This window comes from Gallus gallus, chromosome 3 (assembly GCF_016699485.2).
Source record: "Gallus gallus isolate bGalGal1 chromosome 3, bGalGal1.mat.broiler.GRCg7b, whole genome shotgun sequence".
NCBI classification, from domain to species: domain Eukaryota; kingdom Metazoa; phylum Chordata; class Aves; order Galliformes; family Phasianidae; genus Gallus; species Gallus gallus.
The window spans coordinates 2,222,292-2,244,733 of record NC_052534.1 but is presented as its reverse complement, the minus strand read 5'-3'; the positions used below and the strand labels follow the sequence as shown (position 1 = coordinate 2,244,733).

Sequence of the window (22,442 nt, the reverse complement as noted above, 5' to 3'; positions counted from 1 at the left end):
CTGCAATGTAAGAAGTGAAGGTGACTTTCACTTGAAGACTGCAGATCCTAGTTCCTGCACACTCTTGTGGGTAACTGGATTGAATAAGTATACGTTTAAGGTAGAGTGCCACCTCACAGATAAAACTCCTCTCTTTCAAGACCCTATTTTTAAACACCCATAATTTTCCGACTCATTCATCTTAAGGACTTCCTAATCTATACTTTTCCTGTCAATGTATCCAGGTGTTTTTGATAGTACAGGGTTCATCCAGGAATCTTCCTCAATTACATAATTTTTATGCATAGCCCATTATGAATGTTGGTATTTCCTGATCTTCTCCTCTCAGAAAACAGAATGTGTATGAAAATATAGTCATTCTTGCAGATTCATTTGCTTTCTACTCAAATTCCAACATGTTTATATAAAACTTGAGAAGTGGAAACCAATCTTGGACTTTCAGTTCTTGATGTTATCTTCTAAATGCTTTTTTTTTAAATGGTGTACTCATGATTTGAAAAGTTAATAAAACATAAATTAATACATCTCCTCTTTGCTAAGTTTAAAAATCATTACAGATTACAGCACTTATAAAAGGTCTTATCTTTAGGTCACCAGTAAAAATACTTTGTGAGAAAGAAAAACACCCTTCTGTTTCTTTAATAAAAGATACATATTTAACTCATTGAAATTTACCTGTATGAAATAACAGAATTGTTCCCAATGTCAAGGTCAGTAGCAGACACTGACAGCACAAATGCTCCTTCTTTTGCTGTTGCTACAGGTATGCTGGCCGCGTAGTGCACTTTTGTAAACTGAGGAACATTATCATTCACATCTAATACTTGAATGCTGATGTATGTGAAATTCTGGTATGATGACAGGAGAAAATCGTGACTCAGAAAATGCACAAATACTGAATTTTTGTTAATAAAAGGGTGTTGCAACAAAGCATAATGTGTTCCTCTACATTACCTGCCTTCGAGGCATTCCGTTATCAGATGCCACCAACAGCAGTTCATATTTCTCTTTGGTTTCACGATCTACACAGCCATTAACCAAAATGGTTCCATCCTAAAGAAAGTAATACAGTTCAATATGCTGATCATTTTGATAACTCTTGCAAACCACATTCTCAAAGGAGACGAGGGATTTAAAGCCTCTGTTCTCCTTTGGACCAAAGCAATGTATGACGAGTATATCTTAGCTTTTGGACCCAGGCTTATAATTCCAAACTTGTCTGTGAGTTGGTTTAGGTTTCATGTATGCTAGAACAGCTACTTCCTTGTCTTTTTACCTGATGAGGATAACTATGCCAAGTAATTAGCTGAAAAGCAGTTTCCCTTTCAGATTATCCAAACCCTTACCTGCTGGATGTCATATGGGTTATCCCCATCCTCAGATGATAAGTAATAAGTAATTCGTGCATTCTCTCCCTCATCCAAATCAGTGGCAGTTACATGTCCAACTACAGCAGGAGCACCCAACCTGTAATCTCCCTCCAGAACTGCAAAACTGTATGACTGCATCTGAAATTCAGGATTATTATCATTGACATCTAGAACTGTGATGTGAAACAAGGAACTTGAATTAAGACCATCCTTTTCTGCATCAACTGCCCATACCTGCCAAAGGAAACAAAAATATAATTGTCTGCATTGGTATTTTAATGAGTTAATGAAGATACAAAAAAAAGGGGAGAAGGGAATGCAGTAGAAATGAGACGAAGCTCAAAATCTGTCCTCATATTTACTTGTAAAGTGAATCCAGGTGTAGTCTCCCTGTCCAGTTCTGTGTCATTCCTTAATGAAATTATTCCAGGAATATCCACAGTAAAAAAAGTACTGTTATGAATGAAGTGTCCCTGAGAAAAGCCAGCCTAAAAAAAAAAATTAGTTCATATTAGATTACAATAATTAATATTCTTTTTTTAACATATATTATCAATATTAATACCTGACTCATCTATAGGACTTCTCATTAAAAAATGTTCAAGTTCTTTGCAAGGAAAACAAATGAAACCTTCTAACCTGAGCTACGGGAGTAATGGACTTCTCAGGCAAATAAAAATGGGGGAAAGTAAGCAGCTTTTGTAGGATTCTCTATTCCGGACCTACACATTCCTTTTCTAAGACTTTCTAAGACCAATCCCCACAGTAGGTCCTCAGCAACACAGAGGAGTCTGAACTGAGAGATACATTTACGCTTCTTTAAAATTAACATAAGTAAAAACATTATAGCAAACCAGAAATCTCAGCCTCCAAGCGAAGCTCCCAGTGCCATTACTACATGTGAAATTTCTTTATAAAGGAGAGGAAGAAACAACTTTTTAAAAAGCAGGATGAAATAGTGTCATTTTCTATTAAAGAAAAGTAAACAATATCAGCTTTAGAATTGCTTTTCTCCCTGATGAACTCTTACTAAGAAGAAGTTGACTTCGTTACAGAAAATTATTATCATATTTTAATACAGAAGCAAGTTACCAAGCAATATTAAAATAGAGTTGATTACTTCCCATAACATTTAAGGTTTCTGTTATTGCCTATTATATGATATAACATACATGCATTCATCACTTACATACATGCACTGAAAAACAACTTCCTCTGTTCTTGTCTACATGTATTTATTTTTTCCTAGATTCTCTGAGATAGCCAGGAAACTATTTTGTAGGTCTTAACTCCATTGATAAGGGCTGTTTTGTTGCTGGCTCCATAGAAAGCGGAATGATGTTTTCATGTCACAAAATGTATTTACTGTCAACCATTTAAGAAAATCTCCTTTAGTCCATCTAATACTAATACTTCTTTTTTTTCTTAAAGAAGAAAAACATGTCATCTTGATCCATCAAGATGAGATTACTTTGGTACCTACCTCATCATCATCAGTAACACTGAATGTGCAGACAGGGCTACCCTTCTGTATGTTTTCAAACACAACTATATCATAAGTTACTTGATTAAATTTTGGTGGATTATCATTGACATCTAGCACATGGATAACAACATGCGTGCTAGTGTTAAGACTTGGCTGCCCTCCATCTGATGCCTCCAGTTCTACTTCAAATTGCTTTGTGGTTTCATAATCCAGTTTCTGGCTCAGGAAGAACTGTCCGGTGGTCAAATTGACAAGAAACACTGGTGAGGAAGTTAGAGGTTGTTGGCTAATGATCCTGTACTTCACGAGGGCATTGGCACCTGCATCCAAATCCGTAGCAGATACTGTCAGTAGTTCACTACCACGTGCTTTGTCTTCAGGGACACTCACTTCATATCTACTTGATGAGAAGACTGGAGGGTTGTCATTCACATCATCAATGACAACTGTTAAATTGAGAACTGCAGAAAGCCTGGGTTGGCCTTGGTCACTAGCAATCACTGCTAAGTTGTAGATGCCTTGTGTTTCTCTGTCCAATTCCTTTTTCAGCAAAATTAATCCTGAGGCATCAATATCCATTTTTCCCTCTGCACCTTTCAGAGTATAAACCACTAATCCATTAAAACCAGTATCCACATCAGTAGCTGGCACACTGGTAACAGAAGTTCCAGCTGCTGTGTTCTCCAGAATCTTAATGGTAGTGTTGGTTATACCAAACACAGGACTGTTATCATTGACATCTGTAACTTGGATAAACACAGTAGCGTAGTCAGTAGTAACTCCATCTGACAAGGAAATATTTAGTGTATAATTATTCTGGGATTCAAAGTCCAGTTTGATTTTTGTCCAGATGATTCCATTGACGTCAACATCAAATGTTGCTGATTCTGTCAGTACTCTCAATATAACTGGTATATGGGGGTTTAGAGACTCATATTTTACCTGTGTAAGATAAAATATTATCAATAAATGAATTGAAACCAATAAACCACTGCTTAAAAAAGAACTGCAGTTTTAACTATGTTCAAATTCATTTTGCTAATTTTATTTACTGGAAGTAAGAATCAAGCCACACTATACACAGAAAAATACAGCCGGAGAGGATTGTCTCTTACTGGAACATGACTAGGACAGAAATGTAAATAAATATAATACATAACAAAAACAATAGAGTTCAGTTTAACTTTCAGTTCATCCTCTCTTTACAAAAAGTAAAGTAAAAGAAATGAACTAAGGTAGCCAATAAAATATAACACTGAAACACATTGTATTGTCTCTGATTAGGTATTAGACCTCCCACCTGTCTTCATAATTGCATCTAACAAGGAGCTGTCATAGTGCATTGCAGTGGTCTGCTTGTCTAAGCATTTTTGGATCAAAATGAGGGACAAGTTCTCTAGAGACTTTTTTTGAAAATGTTCTGACATCTTTCCAATAGCTATAAAATGGAGTCCTGGTATCTCATGTCTCTGAGTTTTAGATGTATCACAAACAGATGAGTGTATATTGCTTATCCTAACCTTTGGGCCACTGTAGTCTTTGTCTAAATGCAGCAATGTCTAAATGCAGCAAAGAATGTCTAAAGGCAGCAAAGAGCTAAGAATGAGAGTTTAATGTGTCAGGTAGTTCCAGCTGTGGGTTTTGGTGGTTTATTTGTTGTATTGTTTTATTTTTGATTGGTTGCATGGCTTATTTTTGTCTTTTGTTTTGTTTTCCTGATGGCGGGGACAGGCTGTGTTGGTGGTCAGGATTGTTTCCAGTGCTGGATGGTAGCAGATGCTGTTTTAATTTTTGTTGGATTATAGGCTTCAAATGATAGACAAAATCAGTGTGTAATAGAAATGAAGCTTAAGCATAAAATAGTTCACAAACATAATTCAAGGGGATATAAACATTTTGAGCATGTAAGAAGGAGAATTTCCTTATAACTATCATGTCCTACATAAGTGATAAAGTTGTTCTTACTCTTGCCACTTCAACAGGACTGACTAGCTCTTCCTCCACAGACACATTATATGTTTTCTGAATAAACTGAGGTCTGGAATCTCCAACTGCAAATATATGTACTGGCACTGATGAACTCCTTGGATTTGTCCCACCTGCAGTCAAAAGAAAAATGTCTCACACACACACACACACAAACAAACAAACAAACAAACCCACAAAATGTCTTCTGCCTAAAAGTATTTATATATTTATATATAAAAAATATATATATTTCCACTGGTACTGATTTGTTTTGCCTTCTTTTTTTTTTCATCCTTACTGTTAGTATTATGGCACTGCTGAGAGGTCCTAATAAAGATCAGAACATACTTATTGGATGTTACACTTTCAGTACATGAGCTTGAATACACACTACAACACTTAATATTTAGCACAAACAGACATAGGATGGACCAGTGCACCTCTTGTGCAACTACGCTTCTGCCAGTATCTATTTTATCCACAGAATCATGATCTGAAGACACAAAGCTCATACTGAGAAAAAAAATCAGAGAGAGAAACACTGGAAGGATGAAAAACACTTCAGATGCTCATGCAAGAGGGGGATATCCTTCCTAGTTTACATTTACCTCTGTCATTATTCAGATTATGAATATTCATCAAGTTCTCTGTTACTCTCTTTAAACCAAAGAAACTCTCAATAAATACGTCTAAGGAAACTAGATTTCTAGTCATCTAGATAGTTTTGGCATCTCCACCTTAGTTTCTCCAGGCCCACACGAATGTGAAAACACAGACTTATTACATTTAATTTTTATTTTACTACCTGTTGACTGAGTTATAAATTTCTAGAATGTAATTTATAATGTATATGCCCGAGTCTCAGTCTACTGTCCTGTACAAAAGTGGTCTTTGAACCACTTAGAGACTTATGTCTATAGAAACCCACAAAATAATATAAAGCAAACTAAGATATAAGAGCATGATCAGAAAGTAGAGTTTTACTACAGAGGTAATATTTTGGATAAGTAAGACAAATTTTCTCATCTTTAACAAACAAGAGCAGGTGAAAATAGGCTCCTAGACTTTATTTTTAAAATATCATCTATCTTGAAAACATTACTTAAGAGAAAGGGAAAGAAAGAACACCAACAAATAAAAATAAAATAAAAATTAAAACAACAACAACAAAAAATCTTTATTTGAGGTTGTTGTGCTGTGCTGTACTAAAATCTTGTCTTACCATCAGTAGCTGTTACCCATAGGACAAAGTTCTTACTCTCGTTGACTCTTAATGGGATTACTGCTTTTAAACTGATTTGTCCTGTGGATTTATCCAGTTCAAAGTATCCATCTTCATTGCCACCAGCTAAGACAAAGCTTATTGCTCCATTTATACCATCATCTGGATCATCAGCAGCAACCTACAGAATAAATAATTCTACTCTTCATTTTTGTGGTATTATAAAGAAACACAGAATTACTTATTCTTGTGTAGTCTGCAGAGAAAATCATTAATGGAGCAGATACTCATAAATTAATATCATTGTCTTATCTCTCTTACGAAAATTTGTGCCTACAAATTAAATACACTGCTGTGGCATAAACAACCTTTCAACAAGTTTTACTATTACATCATTTTCTGGACTCCAGCAGCATTCTGTTCTAATTAAATACCTTGTAAACAGCTGAGTCCAAGAAACTTATTTTCTCTCTCGTGTTTGTAGAATTCAGGATGTAAGATCAAGAAAAAAGGAATCCTTTATCATTCACTCCCTGACCTGGGATACAATAAGAACATCTGTGATGCTGTGCTTATAGAATATCTAGAGATACAAGGTTTTAAAGAAAATGCGGACAGTTTCTGAACTCAGAGAAGTTCAGAAAAGATCCCCTTATTCAGAAGGATCACTACACAAACCAAAGCAAGAACTCACTCACATGAAAGTGTCATTTATAATTAATACTTCCAGTACCTGAAGAATGGACATTCCTGCAGTCATATTGATGAAAATAACTTGTTCATATTGTGTGTCTGTAAAGGTTGGGTTGTTGTCATTTTCATCTAGCAACAATACGTTGATTGCAGATTGTGCCTCATCATAAGGTGACAAATGATCTCTGGCAGTGACCTTGAACATGACGTAGTAAAAATATTGTTTTGTTTAGAATGCATGTTCTATAAATAAGAAGAATGAGCAGCAATTGCAAGTAGAATAAAATCTATCATTGTAGTGTTATCTCCCTCCAGAGAGTTCTAGTGTCAAAGTCCGGATTTGATTCTTCAAGTAAGCTGTTGATTCACTTCGGAGAGTGTCAGTCTCTTTCCATGCTTAGATATCTGTTTGTCTCAGCTTGCTTTGGAAAGAAGTGGGCTTATTACCTGTAGATGAATAGACGGTGTTTGCTCTCTATCCAACAGTGTGGAGTTCCTCACAGTTAGAATCCCATCTTGACTTATCTGGAAGGGACTGTCAGCTGGAGTAAGACTGAACGTTCCCTGGAAGCCTCCCTGCAAGCAGTAATGACATTTGCTATTAAACAGGACACTCACCAAGCCAGTCCATTAGGATGTTTTATTCTTAATTTCCATGTGGAGAGCATTTAACCTTCAGGTGTAATTGAGGTTTTTGTTCCACAAAAACTGGACTGAGAAACACGGAAGAAATACATCACCCAGGCTGAGGGCTACTTGCAGCTTTGTGTCTACTTTATATTTTCTCCTCTATACTTTCATGTCAGGGACCTTCAGCAAACCAGGAGGAGTTTCAGAGGCAGAGAAAAAATTTATTCTTGGGCTGCAGTACTTTCCTCCTCAAAGAAGTGAAATCATGCTTGTTGTCGTTAAATATATGGAGGTAGTCAGAAAAATTACATATCTACACCAACATTCACCATACACATGTAGTGCAAATGCACTTCAGGGTTTATTTCAGAAGTACAGTATTTGTTGCAACCAAAACTGCATTGATTTTACCTCATCCTTGTCAACAGCTTCTATTCGAAGAACTTCCTTTCCATTTGGGAAATTTTCTAGAATTGAGACATTGTAGCTTGACTGTGACAAAACTGGAAGATTGTCATTTACATCTTCAATAGTAACCAGTACTACAGCATCAGCTGTTTTCAGATTGTTGTCTTGCTGTGCTGCCTAGAAAACAGAGTTTGTAGCTGTAAATTCCATACCCTAACAACATCAAGCCATTCCACCTTAATGCAACGACATCAGTACATACATTCAACAAATGAAGATACCTTTATTCTGTGTTGTAGATTATGTAAACAATGGATGCTATCTGTGCCTTGACATTACCATGAGAAGAACTATTAACAGCAACATTGGCTCTTATACTAGTTTATGAAACTTAGACTTGATACGAACATGTTGAACAGTAAAACAATGACTACCTCAATGCCCACAAAAAGATACGGACATTCTTCTCTATCAACTGCAGTCTTTACTTCCAACATTCCACTATCAGCACTTATTGAAAAGGTGTTGCTATAGGCTGGAGGTTTCACTAAAAAACAAGAAAATACTGCAGGTTAATGAAATCAAAGCATAACATTAAGGCCAATCTGTCCTTTTTATGACTCAGTCACAGCAAAATTAACAGACTGTAATGCCATAATGGGATGGTAATAGCAGGGTGGCAAAGTCTTAGGCTACAGCAAATGAGAATGAGCCCAAATCCAGCAGCCACAGATGTGGAAATGAAGGAAAAGAGCTGTTTACCCTTGGAAGGCCTCAGGTAGGAAAGGATCTCCAGAAAGAGATACCCTCACCTTCACTGCCAACCCTTACATGGGGTCTGGGACGGGGTGGATCCTGGTTCCACCCCTTCCAGTTACTCAGATGCATTGCTTGCACATAAGCTCCCCTGGGTTGGCACTGCCTTCCCACCATGTGCTCAATCACTGTTTCAGGTCATGACTTAGCATTTCCACCACACTGACTTTCCAAACATAAGGCTTTTTTTTTTTTTTTTTTTTTTTCCTGTCCCTCAAACACCATATTCTCAAAACATTTTTTAGGAAATTCAGTCACACTTCAATGGTCTCAAATTTAGCATCTCAGGAGCTTTTAGCAATTCCATCAGAAAGAATATCTCCCTATGGAACTGATACTTCTAGCTAGTCCTGAATGAAAATCCCGAATAGAAGATTCTAAGTTATCTTACATTTTAAACCAGAAATTATTTACTGAGAAGAGGTTATGAACATGTAGAAGTTTTAAAAATAGTTTTAAATAGTTGCCATAATGATTGAAACTCAGCTTGCAGAGCAACACTGAAGTGAAGATATACGCAGTTAAGACATTTTCTGCCTGTACACTTTACTTCATTATCATTCTCCTTACTAATGCAGACACCATAACTTACTGCTTGAACATCTAGAAGGAAATAAAAGCTCTTACCTAGCTTGATGCTGTAATATACCTTTTCATTTATACCAGTGTCTCCATCTTTAGCAAATATTTTCTCTGGAAGAATAGACAAAGGACCCAACTAGAAGAAAAAGAAAATACACAAACTTAAATGTGTTCATTAAGTAAGTCACCGTTCTGATTAACAGAAGTCAGGCTGGAAGGGAGCTTGAGCATCCTCATCTTGTGAAAGCTGACCCTGCCCACAGTAGGAAGGTTAGACTTGAACTCTGAGGGCCCATTCCAAACCAAGCCATCCTATAATTCTGTCACTGGGATCCAGAAAAAAAAAAAAAAACTGTCAGCTATACTGGCTTTACAGAGTGAAATGATGAGCAAAATACTTGATGCTTATACTCTGTTTGCTTTAAGAAACACCAGACTTCGAAGCAGTAGTCATTGATGGAATTAATATTAAGAGCACTGAACATCTCCGTTCTTTACATTCCTTTCTGAGAAAAAATATGCAAGTCTAGACTGTATCCCTGATAAAAACAACAATGCCTTTTAAAGATAAAACAATTTCAGAAGGTCTAAAGGTTTCCTTTCAGACAATTCAAGGTGAACTTCTAACAAAAGGGATACCAAAGGCATAACACCATAAGTATCAGTGATTTAACACATTAACATGAAGATGATGATAAATAGGGTTAATGAAGAGAACTATCCAATTTACCTTGAGTGGATTATTACTGTTGCTACACTGTGATTTTCTTTGGCAGTACATGCAAAGGCCTGAATTAAACAAATATATTCCAACTAGAAATTGCATCATCACCTACACAGAAAACTTATTTATAACTTACACAATAGTTTACTATTTAGATTCTTATTTTGCTTACCTAAGGAGGAATTACAGTATTTAAAGCTGACAGCAAGCAGCTAACCCAAGGACTGATAGTCAGTCTTATTTCCAAGTTTACAATATAAACCCTACTGCAACTCCTGTTAAGCCTGTTTTTGTTTTGGTGTTTGTTGTTCTTTTGTGTGTGTGCTTGTATGTTAGTTTTTCCCTCCTGTGAAGAATCTGTCTCTGTGGCAGAAAGTTTCATACTTCATACGATCTTCCTGCCTACCCAGTACTTGGAGGTCTACAGTCAGTAACCATAAAATCCACCAGTTGGCATAAATCAAGGTAGCCCACCACCAGCCCTCAATTGTAAGCAGCTGAATGAGAAACATTCCTTGAGAGAAAAGCTCTGTGGACAGGAATAGTTCAGTTAAATTTACAGCGTCCAGAGAAAAGCTTTTACCTTGTTTTCACTGATTGTTCCATTGTAAACTGAAAGACTGAAATAGGGGTTCAGTGTGTCATAGTCTTGTACATCAATTATTAATGACACAGTATTGCTGTTGTTTCCAAATCTTTCCTGCATTCCAAGAAGTAAATAAAAAACACTGTGATGAAAGGGCCATTTTTCAATAGAACATTAGAATACAGAAAAAACAGAATACAGATAGAGTACAAACAGAATACAGCAGAATATTATTTGTGTTTTGTAATGTCTACATTCTTAGTGTGAGAATTCTTACCATATCCAATTCTTCCACTAAGAAATCCAATTCTATTAATAATACTATCAAAAGGAAATCATTCTTAGTTACTCATTTTGTACTAGGCATGTATTACAGAGAAGCGTGCAGGATTTAGTAATGGTACATTTGCAGTAGCCATACTATTTGCTCAATACTAGGAATATATGTTGCTAAATTACTTCTTTTTAGACCTAAGAAGGAAAATGTGTAACTAAATCTTAAAAACACAAAACAAAAAACAAACAAACAAACAAAAAACCAGAAAGAAGACTGCAGATGGTAAGCTGCAGTAATAATAACTAGATATTAAAAAAAAAAAACAAAAAAAAACCAGAAAGAAGATTGCAGGTGGTAAGCTGCAGTAATAATAGGACATTAGATCTGCCAGAGTGATCAGAGAATAAATGTACTGTGTACAGAGAATGTACAGAGAATAAATGTACACTTACATGCACACAGAAAAGAACTTGGGCTGATTTTTATGAGGAGATTAATGCAATGACTCAAATATTAAGAATGTACTACTTTGCCTTCAGTATGAGTCAGGATGTAGCCAGAACTTTTGGTCTATAGACTCTGTAACCTAGAGTTTTGAATCCCTGGGTTATAGGCTTACAGAAAACAAGATATAACAAAGGAGATATCACTGCAAAACTGCCTTGATTCCTACTCTTTTGTTTTTTTTAATTTTGTAGCATACCTTTGCTAGGACTGTTAAATTGAAATGGTTGATCTTGTTGTAATCCAAAGTTTTATTCACCATGATGTTTCCATCTCCTTCCCGTATATAAAAGTAATCAGAGTTTGGGCCCTGAAAAATGAATCAATCACATGTTTTAGACAGTTAATAATGAAAAGCATTTTCTTTTCTCTTGCCACTTTTATTATTGGACTATTAAAAAATGACTGAGAATCTCCCTAATGACACCTCCGGAAAATGCATGTCCTTTTCCACTCATTTGATTGCCACTCCTCTCAGTGCCATTAGAGTTTTCATCTGATTTATCTCATCCTATGATCAGGAACTCAAGATTCCATAAATGGCATTATTTTCCCTTCACCAACTATAAAAGAAACAGAGATATCAAGCTCAGAGACGGAGATCTCCATGGCTGATATCTAAAGTTAGTTGAAATAATCTTACTTCAAGTGGTTTACCCCTCAACAGAAATAAAGATCAACAACAAATCTTTGTAGTACTATCTTTAGAAAGGGGGGAAACTGCTTCACTCCTGTTTCTAATAAGGGCAAAGGGTTCCTTAGCTGTACATTAATAATATTGCAAAACATTTCACAAACTTAAAGAAACAGATTCAGGCCTAACTTCACACTAGACTCGTCTTGTGGTAACAATTTTTATGGTCATCACATTGTTCTAACGTTACATGGTCTTTCTGATGCCATCATTTTGCTGGTTTGTAATAACAACACTGCAGTACAAGAGTGTATGTTTGGATCAAGTCACAGGCTATGCTATGTATGAAATATCAAGTGGTGTTCACATTTTTGGGCAAACAAAGGATACTCACCAAAAGGCTGTAACTAATGTGGCTGAACAAAGGTGACAGGTCTTTATCTTGAGCTTCCACTTTGATAACTGTGGAATTTATTGCAGATACCTAGAAATAAAGTACATCAAATGCTCAGCCACTATCCCATTTTGTTCTTGCTTCTGACCTTTTGCTTCTTTCCTCCTAAGCAGGAAAATGTAGCCAGTCCCTTAGAACAAGCAAATTAATTCTAATTTCTATTTTTGTTCGGCTAGCAGAATGTTCCTTCTTCACCTTGTGCCTCCAGCTGGGATGCATGCAGCCCAGTCTCCTTCTTCCACACTTACACGAAGGCATAGAAGAGTCATGGAAGAGTGCATGTGATTATCTGGTATGACTGGGCCCTAGAAAGTAATTTCAAATACTACATGAAAAATTACTAACATTGACCATAACCCACCTCAGATACTGAAGTGTTATAGAGAGCTTGTAGAAATTCTGGAGAATTGTCATTCACATCTTCTAATTGTAAATCCCGTCCATTCTCTATTTCAATCTTCATAATGGGAGCAAAGACATTAGAAAGGACATCAGCAAGGTAGCAGCACAGAGCTAACATTTACTTTCGTCATATAAAAAGAGATCTTCAAAGAGATACCCTTCAATTCTAAAAGCTTTTTAATGTCAGACATTGTAACAATGGAGTTTGTGAAAATATTTTAAAACATTTTTTTAAATTTACCTTACATTTATTAAGAACAAAAACACTCACTCCAGTTGGCTTCTTTAAACAAATACATTTTCTACAAGATGTTCATAACTCCCTGCATCACATCTTTAGTATTTCAGAAAATAATAGTTTGAATTAAACTTAGACAAAAAAATATGGTTGATAACACATCTTCTACTTACCACTCCAGACCTTTGGCAAACAATAGAGTAAAAGAGATGGTCACTCTAAAAATGAATTGCAAATAAATAACATTATCAATAGAATCTTAATATGTTTGTCAAATAATCATTATCTCAACGTATAAATAGCAAAATTATACAAAACTTCTAGTACTCAAAACTTCAGGTGTGCCATGCTGAATTGGCAGTTAAACATTCATGGTTACAGGAGCATAGTTCAGCTTTGTCATTTCAACATGTCATACCAAAAAACATGGTTCACTATATATAGCAAGTTCATTGCAGATTATTAACTGTAATGTTTAACTGGCTGCCTATCTTCTGCTGCTGCTCCCTGCCAGATCTTACCAACCACATATTGGCTATTCTTTGCAATAGACAATTGACAAGGAATAAGACAATATGTACAGCAAGCCTACAAAGTATCGTAACATATTCAGGAAAATGTTTTAACTCATTTTAAAAAATATCCAGATGAGGAAATGAAGTCCTAACACCGAAGTGCATTTTCATCAATCAAAAACCTTGACTGTAAGAATTATTTTTAAAATCTGTGAGGTTCAGTTCTGCCAAGTACAATGCTACTCTGAAAAAGAACAAAAAGTGGCCTCCAGTTACTTTGCAGAGTTATATCATTTTTCTATTCAGAGGCAACTTCAGTGAGAAAAACAGTATTGCATTAGAGATCCCTGGTAGCCCTATAGAGCAATCATGGCCGAGAAGTAAGGCTCCCGATTCCTTTCAGCCAACAGAGGCTAGTGGATTTATTCATGTCTGCAGTTAAGCACTAACATGAAAATTCATAGGATTAAAGATTGCCTTCTAGCATATTATAATCAGTCAATTTCACTTTGATGAAGTAATTCATGTTACTAGGAGATAAATTTTAGGAACCTATATTAATAGAGTATTTACAACTTTTATTACTGACTAATAATACATGATTAAGAACCATCTTGACTGTCAGGTCCCAGCTAAATTTTCAGTTACAGGAAACTGGAGATATTTAGCATAGATATTACAGAGATGTGGATACTGAAGTCTATGCTGATGTTTCTGATGTGTCGCTTTTTTGATATACTAACCTGTATCATGAAAGAATAAATATTTAGTGTATATCAGTGTGCTTTTTTTCACCAGTCAAGAAAACCTTTATGTCTGGATTTTATATGCAGTGAAAATAATACCTCAATAGAATCAACATCCAGTGGCTTACGTGTCTTCACTGTTGCATTATTAGCACTAGAATAATACTCTAGCTCCACATAGTCTAAGTGTTCAGGGAACAAATATTCTTTTAGTTCCAAATTTACATTCGGTGGAATATTTATAATCCATTCTATATCACCTGTAAAAGAAAGTGTAGTAAATTAGATTGCTTGATGGAAAAGACACTCATAGGTTCATCTCAAATGTACTGATAAATTATCATTGGTTGTGGTTTAGTTAGACTTTAAATTAGTTTCGCATTTTGTTATTATCATGACAGATCAGATGCAATGTTTTTTCAGTAGCAAGTATGTTGCTTGCTTTGTTAAACATCAAATCCATGCTTGAAAGCATGTTTGAAATGTGTTCTTGTAAACAATCCAGTGTAGTGTTACTGGCATAATTATTAAAAATAGTTATCTTACATTTATGAAGATATCTGTACTCATGAAATAGCATGCATCTTCTCATGGAAGAAATTATCAGGGTTGCATCTCTCTCTCTCTCTCCCACCTCTGCTCTCCCAAATCTTCCTTGAGATCTTGAATGTTTTCTGTGATCTTCAGGAAGCATGCTAGTTTAGTTTCTTTCTTACTCCATTGTTTTCGTAGTTCATCATTACCAACTTAGGTTAGCAAATCTTACTGTTACAGCCCCATCTCTAATCTCAACATGCTGGCTCACTGCCTTGGTCCCTAAGCTCCCAAATGAAGGAAACATCTTCTTTTCCTCCAGTTGCAGGGAGTGTCTGGAACACTCTCAGGTATGAGTCCAGTGATAACCGACTACGATTGCATACAGGGATAAGGTTCAGTCAGATGGCCGTGAGCACAGAAAACTTGTGCTGTATCTCAGGAGTAAAGTGGTAAGATGTATCACATTATCATGGAAGAAACTGCACTTTGAAATCAAAATATAACTTAGGTTGCTGATATACTATCTAACCTTCCTCCCAGAGATGGACACATTTGGACAAGCAGCAACAGGTAACTGCCTCACAGTGTTCTGTCCAGAGGAGACTCTGCCAGAGTCCAACATAAAACCAAGGAAGTGCTTAGAAAACCTTGCTTTTTACTTTTCTTCCTTCATTACAGATGTGTTGGCACATACACTCATAGATGTGACATGCACAAAGTGCCAGACGTCTTGCTAGTTGCTTACAAATTAAATGAAGAGGATTCAAGGTGAAAAGCATTTATTTTTCTGTCCCAATACTAGTCATACACAGCTGCTATGCTCTCACAGAAATGTTTCTATTGTGGCTGGAAAAAAAAAAGTACCAATCTGTATGGTGTTTTCTGTATCTTGCTGAAAGCCAGAAGCAATTAAGCCAGCCTGTAGACATTCAGCACATGCCTGGTGCATGCTCCCAAGAGATCCTGTGAGTTACCTTCTTTTCTGAAGGGAATGCTCTAGCCACAGCTTAGCTCTTGCCTTGCAAAATTACTCCATTCTTGTCAGGCCTATCCTGGCTGCCTCTAACATACAGACAACAGCACTGCCTTTGAACTAGCAGCAGTAACCTCTCTAGTTAGTGGGGGAAGGAAGGATAGTTATTCTGTTCTATATTTGCAATGTAAATACCCACCCCAACACACCAACAACCACCAATGTACTGTCTACTTCTGCACTGTGCTCTCTTGCTGCCACTGTCCACCCTGAGGTGTGATTTTCTCTCCAAGATGCAGTAACACCTTGGCAGCCAGTGTAAGGAAGTATACACGTGGGTGGTAAATTAATGCTAGCTCTGTCAGGCTGCACAAATTAATTAATCATGGGAATAGTAGTATGCTATACTAACAAAGGAAACCAGAATAGAAAATGCAAATATATGGAGTGGCTAGCACCAATCATATAATTCCTTGTAGTGTAAGCCTGCTTGTTCTGCACCCCATTTCCTCTTTCTACTGCCCATAACAACACAAGAAATTGGCTTTCAGAAAGGCACCAGTTTAAAGCAGAGTAAGCTTCAGACTCACAGCAGGGCTGTGATGGCAGTAGTTCTCTCTGATGTAGAAAGGAAAGATGAGATCACATCTTGTGGGCTAACTGGACAAGGTGAACTGTAACCATCTGTATGTTTTCTGCACTTGCTTCCTTTTCATAGAAACATAGAATCCTTAAGAGTCGGAAGGGACTTCTGAAGTTCATCCAGCCCACCTCCCCTGCAATGCACAGGGACACCACAGCTCCATCAGGCTGCCCAGGACCTGATACAGCCTTGCCTTGAAAGTCTCTGGGGACAGGGCATCAACTACATTGCTAGTTAACCTGTTCCAATGCCTCACAACTCTTACTATAAATTATTTTTTCCTTATATCTAAACTAAATCTACTCTCTTTAAGCTTGAAACCATTTCCATTTGTTCTATCACCACAGATCCAGCTGAAGAGTCTGTCCCCTTCTTTCCTGTCGCTCCCCGTTAGATAATGAAAGGCAGCTCTCAGGTCACCTCACAGCCTTCTCTTCTCCAGGCTGAACAGCCCCAGCTCTCAGCCTGCCCTCATAGGAGAGGTGTTCCATTCTGTGGATCATTTTTTTGTAGCTATTCTCTGGACACTCTCCAAGAGGTCCACATCTCTCCTGCACTGAGGTCTCCACATCTGGACACAGTGCTCCAGGTGAGGCCTCACCAGCACAGAGCAGAGGGGCAGAATTTCCTCCTTCAGCCTGCTGGCCACGCTGCTTTTGATGCAGCCCAGGATACAGTTGGCTCTCTGGGCTGTGAGGGCACACTGCTGGCTCATGTCCAGCTTCCCATCCACCAGTACCCCCAGGTCCTTTTCAGCAGGGCTGTTCTCAATCCCTTCATCCTCCAGTTCGTATTGCTAATGGGTGTTGCCTCAAGCCAGTTGCAAGACCTGGCCTTTGGATTTGTTGAACCTCATGAGGTTCACCTGGGCCCACTGCTCAGACTGTTTAGGTCTCTCTGGATGACATCCTGTCCCTCTGGTCATCACCAAACTTGCTGAGGGTGCACTCAGCCCCATTGATGGCTGTGTCTATTCAGCTAGTGAGATCTTTGGATCAGTGAATTTATTTTTCTTATATTTATTCACCCTACTAAACAAATTAGAGACCAGATTTTGCCTTCATTTTCACACACTAGAAGGAACAAATTCACCAGAGGGAGCAGTGCATCGTTTAGGCTGCTCCTGCATCCAGTTGAAAACTACTGTAAACAAAAAAAAACAAACTTATAATACAGATCCATTGTAAATTACAGATTATGCAAAGAGTTGAAGCACTATGTGCACTAAAGAATAAGTCAGATAATTCTAGGATCAAATCATGATTTACCTGTATATTCATCTAAAAAGGTTGACAGCTGGAGTGTGCTAGGTGTTGTGTCACAATCTATGCTTGTGATTTCTAAAAAGAAAATGAAAAATCATGTACAAAAAACAGAGGGACAATTTCCAGAAAATGCACAAAGTAAAAGATCTTATACTATATAAAACTCACGTACATCAATTCAAATTAATCAGATTTATTATCATGGTACCTCAAAATAATTTTCAGGATTTAGAACACTACATTGCCTGAAATAGATAAGATTGCTAGTCCCAGTCTGCCCTTTCTCCCCCTTTTTCTCAGTGAAGAACTTATAAGCAGCTACTGATAAAAGTTTGAGAAAATGACTAATTGCAGAAATGTCCTTCCTCCCTACCCTGATCAGAATGAAACTTTGGCTTTATTGCTTAACAGCCATGAATCACTGTACTTTCATTTCCTGCTGAACATTTGCAAAGATCATGACAAAAGGTCCATGGCCTTGCAAAATGTTTTCTGCTCTCAAGCTATAAACATAAATCTATTCATCACCAAATTGTTAAGCAATTCAGGCACACTGATTTGCCTGAAATATATTCATCTCAAGTTGACACTTTAAAGTGTGATTTCATACAGAGTATGAAACTACACTACAACTCAGTGACATCCCTCTACATTTTCTCTGTATGATAAAAAGGGATGGTTTTTTGTTTGTTTGTTTTTGTCTTTGTTTTCCTATATCTACAAATATGCATAGAGAAATCACACAGATTTTTCTCTTCCTTCCCTGACTAGAATTACTCGGCAAAGCTGCCAGAACACAGTCCATATTCTCATGGACGCTTTTGATCTCACATGGGTTTGTATCAATGCTAAGCATGTCCCACTCTTGTCCTTGTCATTCTCACTGCATATTCAAATTGGCAAAAGAAACAGTGAGCTTGTTTTATCTGTTAGGCTGATGTCTTTCTATTATTTGTCCCACCCTGCAGAATCTCACTTATAAAGAAACAGTGGATAAATTTCTACACAAGTAACTTCAACTCCTAAAAAACACTGCAGTGAACTGCTGCTGGTTATGCCTCCACCTCCAAGTATTCAAAAGTCTACTTGGAAAATAAGTTTCTGTATTATTGAAGAAGATTAGAAAGGTAAAAGTTTGAAATTGGTTTAAACATTACAATACAGTTCAATAAAGAAAATTCAGTAATTAAACACAAACTCTTGCTTTTCTTCTACAGGAAGAAAAAATTTTGCTCAAATTTTCCTGGCAATTCTCTGGAGCCAGCAGAAAAAAAGAATCATAGAATATCCTGAACTGAAAAGGACCCATAAGAATCATTGAGTCTAGCTCCTAACCAACACAGAACAACCCAAAATCCAAACCCTATGTCTGAGAACGTTGTCCAAGTGCTTCCTGAACTCTGTAAAGCTTGGTGCCATGGCCACTGCCCTGGAGTGCTTGTTGCAGTGCTCAACCACCTTCTTGGTGATGGAGCTTTTCCAAACACGCAGCCTGAATTTCCCCTGCAGAGGGGAGGATGTTTCAGCATTTTCACTGTTGTGAAATTTCTATAGAAAGTCTGAAGGACTAAAGTTATGCTTAGGCACCTGAATGCTCCTTCTTTGCCCAGATTTATCTAGTGAATGACATAATTCTCAGTTTCTGGAAGAGAATTTCTAAAGAAGTCATTACCAGTACAAAGAAGATCAGATGTGAAAATGGTAACTACTTCAATCTAAATTAACAGAATAGCATGAAGGAATACAAGCAATCCCAACTTCAGATCTAAACGTTGTCATATCTAGCTTCAGTCTAGAAATGTTACTCAGTGTCTGCTGTAGATACAAATTAAAACTTAAGAGTTCAATGAGAACTTGTGAAAGTTCAAGAGCAGTGGTTTTCAACACATGATCACAAAGCCTCTTTGTGTCTACAGATCACCTCCACTGGTACCAAGAAGACTGCTTCTTCAGATATTATTTTGTCAGTCAAAAAATCAATGAGTTTTAAACCTCAAGGATTGTAATTTATATGAATTTAATAAACTGTTCTATTTCATTAAAAGCAAGATTAGAACCACAGGCATTTATAAAAATAACATTACTTACTTTGTGCATCAAGACAGATGACCATAAGCCAACTAATCAATGCAAAATCCACAGATCCTGAATGCGCCATAAGCACTGCAGAAAAAATATACTACCAAAGGCAAAAAAGGATGGTTGTTTCTCATATGCAGTATTTTCAAAGATCTATTCCATAGTTTGCTACTATCTTGATGAATGCTTCAGCGATGAGGAAAAGAAATACAACAAGCCTTTGAGAAAAGTCCACGGGCTATATAACATGCTTATCATTTTTACCTCATGTGATCAAAGTCCATTTTTGGCAATAAAAATAACCCAACAAGGAAATACTGTTGTTTGTGTTACAGCACAAAAAACAGAAGCTATTTTTAAATTTATTATTTAACATAGAGATGAAAATAAATAAATTAGCAACTTAGAACTTGTAAGATGTTCTGACCAACAGGAGATAAATCTACATATTCTCTGGAGAAGAAAAATGAATGGAGTGCAAAAGAGCAAAGGAACCACGTTATCCCTTTTGATTCTGTAACACTGAGAGAGTATCTTCTTACAACTCTATTCCACAAGGAAGAAACATTAATGTTGCAAGAACAATAGTTACTATTTGATGTGATGAGGACACCCCTGAAGCGTATCTAGTGTTTTACAGATGGTTTATGTTCAGAATAAGTTTGGCAGGCAGTTAAAACATTTTATTTCAGTGAAGGCACCTCCATAAAAAGGACACAAAGTTTGCAGAAGATTTTCAAGGATGACAAATGACTTGTCTGACCATGAAGTTCGTTCCAAATACCTAGAGGTAACTGAAATCTAGAGGTTGTTCCCTCAGTTGAAAGCAACAACCAATTACTCAGAAAGGAAATGACAGCCAGAGAAAGGTGCATCTCTGTTTGCATCAACACTTTTTTGTCACCATGGATACAAAAGTAATCCCTATAGCTTCAGTGAAAACACAAAACAATAAAACTGCACATAACTGAATACGAAATCATTGCTACGCTTTCTTAGACTTAAGTAATTGAAATGGAAATGTGGGAACGGTTCAATCAGGAGTATGAAAAGAAGTTTGATGTCTGTTACCATCTCTTTTGAAGAAATGCCACATCCAGCCATGACTGTCCATTCATTCAGAGATGTCATTACTAGAGTATATCAGCAGTCATTTTTTTTCCTGCATGATTGCTACCTGCATCCAAAATGAGCAGGTCTTAGCGAGACTGTTTGGTGAACTTCACAATGCATATCTGTGTACAGAATACTTCCTTGAAAGGGTAGGGAGGCAAAAAGACAGGCAGAGAAAGAAGGCTAGAGACTTTTCAGTGAGATAGATAAGTTTCCTATAGCTTTCAGTGAACAGCATAACATATATCTCCATGCCACAATATCACATCAGAGGCTACATAACCTCATGTCTGTGTCAAAAAAATTGTTCTAGCAACAAATCCTCCTGAGCACCAGAAATATTTCAGTGCTGGAATCTTTACTCATTAATAAAGACCTACTGTTAGATATTCTAAGTCACAGTAAAGGCAGAGCAGTTTCAATATTTTCTAGTACCTCTGATAGAAAGGTCAGTGATAAATCATACTAGACCATAAAAGGTTAAATTCCAGAAAGATCTCCCTCAGTATCTTCAGAGACAGTCTAGAAGCAAAAGGAGTGTACATAAACGCAAATTAATTAATTAATTAATTAATTGAAGGCCACCTACACGCAGGTTTAGAACTCTAACTACAGCTCAGGTGCTGTTATCCACCTTTTTCAACAGCTTCTTAGCTGAGATGGTCCTAGTCCAAAGCCGACATGCAAGATGCTTTTTTCCAGCTCAGTTACTCTTTTCTGTGATCAGGGCTCTAAGGTCAGTCAGAGAGAGGCATCATGACAGTCCCTGATGAAAAGAGAGTGAGAATATTCTCCTTGGCCTCTCAGTAAAACATGGTGTCAGACTCTCCCCTGTGGGGATGGAGTGGGCACAGAATATTTGGTCCAACTTAGAGGGAGTCTCAGATCATATAAATTGCCTCCATGAAGATGCCCATATGAGGGAGGGAAATGGAAAAATCAATCATTCTAGGAGCTGCCCTTACTGCTGCTGTACAATTCTGTGACCAACAAACTCAAATTATTCAATAGCTGGAAAAGTTGGTTAAAAACTTTCAAGATCGACAGAAGTTTGTAGGTAGAAGACCTTAGGGGGCAGTTAGAGGAAGAAAAACATTCAGCAGTCCTCTTCCAATGAGCCCTTAGAGAACAGCTGATAAATGAAATGGCATTCCCCAGGGAATAGCTTGTATCCAAAAGAAAGCCTGAATAACGTGAGAGCCCAAATAGATAGAAAATTCAGTGACCCCTCCCTGCCCTCTGATAAAAACTGAGTACACGCATGGAGATGACAAAGATGATTACTACTAACGTCTGCTTCACAGACACCTCTGCCAAACACAAAGGATAAGTGTGAAAATACCAGGCTGTGGCGTTATAGATAAGGAATGATTTCATTATCATCACTAAGGGAGAGGGAAGTGCTCAGGCCAGGGAGTGTATTCCAGCACAAATCAGAGTCCACTCAACATGTGCAAATTTATACTGATTGGTATGTTGTCCTTAAAGGTTGCACAGAGTAGTTCCCTTTCTGGGAGCAAAACAGTTGGAAAGTTAACCATGCCCTAACATGGCAGAAGGATAAATGGCAAGAGATT

General features: G+C 37.1%; 1 protein-coding gene across 3 annotated transcripts in view; it reads right to left on the bottom strand.

Moving 5' to 3' along the window:
• LOC421195 (protocadherin Fat 4-like) overlaps positions 1–19,966 on the bottom strand; it is a 46,810-nt gene extending 26,844 nt beyond the window's left edge. For 2 of the 3 annotated variants that reach the window (XM_040697746.2, XM_040697747.2), the window contains exons 1-21: positions 19,762–19,966; positions 17,677–17,748; positions 14,802–14,936; positions 14,355–14,515; positions 13,168–13,212; positions 12,716–12,811; positions 12,295–12,384; positions 11,466–11,576; positions 10,483–10,599; positions 9,221–9,311; positions 8,212–8,324; positions 7,781–7,954; positions 7,187–7,315; positions 6,780–6,935; positions 6,047–6,227; positions 4,822–4,955; positions 2,854–3,798; positions 1,733–1,858; positions 1,347–1,604; positions 955–1,053; positions 676–848 (exon numbers count right to left, since the gene is read on the bottom strand). In XM_040697746.2, the coding sequence (XP_040553680.1) occupies positions 676–848; positions 955–1,053; positions 1,347–1,604; positions 1,733–1,858; positions 2,854–3,798; positions 4,822–4,955; positions 6,047–6,227; positions 6,780–6,935; positions 7,187–7,315; positions 7,781–7,954; positions 8,212–8,324; positions 9,221–9,311; positions 10,483–10,599; positions 11,466–11,576; positions 12,295–12,384; positions 12,716–12,811; positions 13,168–13,212; positions 14,355–14,515; positions 14,802–14,936; positions 17,677–17,748; positions 19,762–19,831 (3,476 nt within the window). In that variant the 5' untranslated portion in view covers positions 19,832–19,966. The remainder of the gene's footprint in view (positions 1–675; positions 849–954; positions 1,054–1,346; positions 1,605–1,732; positions 1,859–2,853; positions 3,799–4,821; positions 4,956–6,046; positions 6,228–6,779; positions 6,936–7,186; positions 7,316–7,780; positions 7,955–8,211; positions 8,325–9,220; positions 9,312–10,482; positions 10,600–11,465; positions 11,577–12,294; positions 12,385–12,715; positions 12,812–13,167; positions 13,213–14,354; positions 14,516–14,801; positions 14,937–17,676; positions 17,749–19,761) is intronic. The other variant, XM_419273.7, reaches the window with a different exon arrangement.
• Between the last annotated feature and the right edge of the window lie 2,476 nt (positions 19,967–22,442).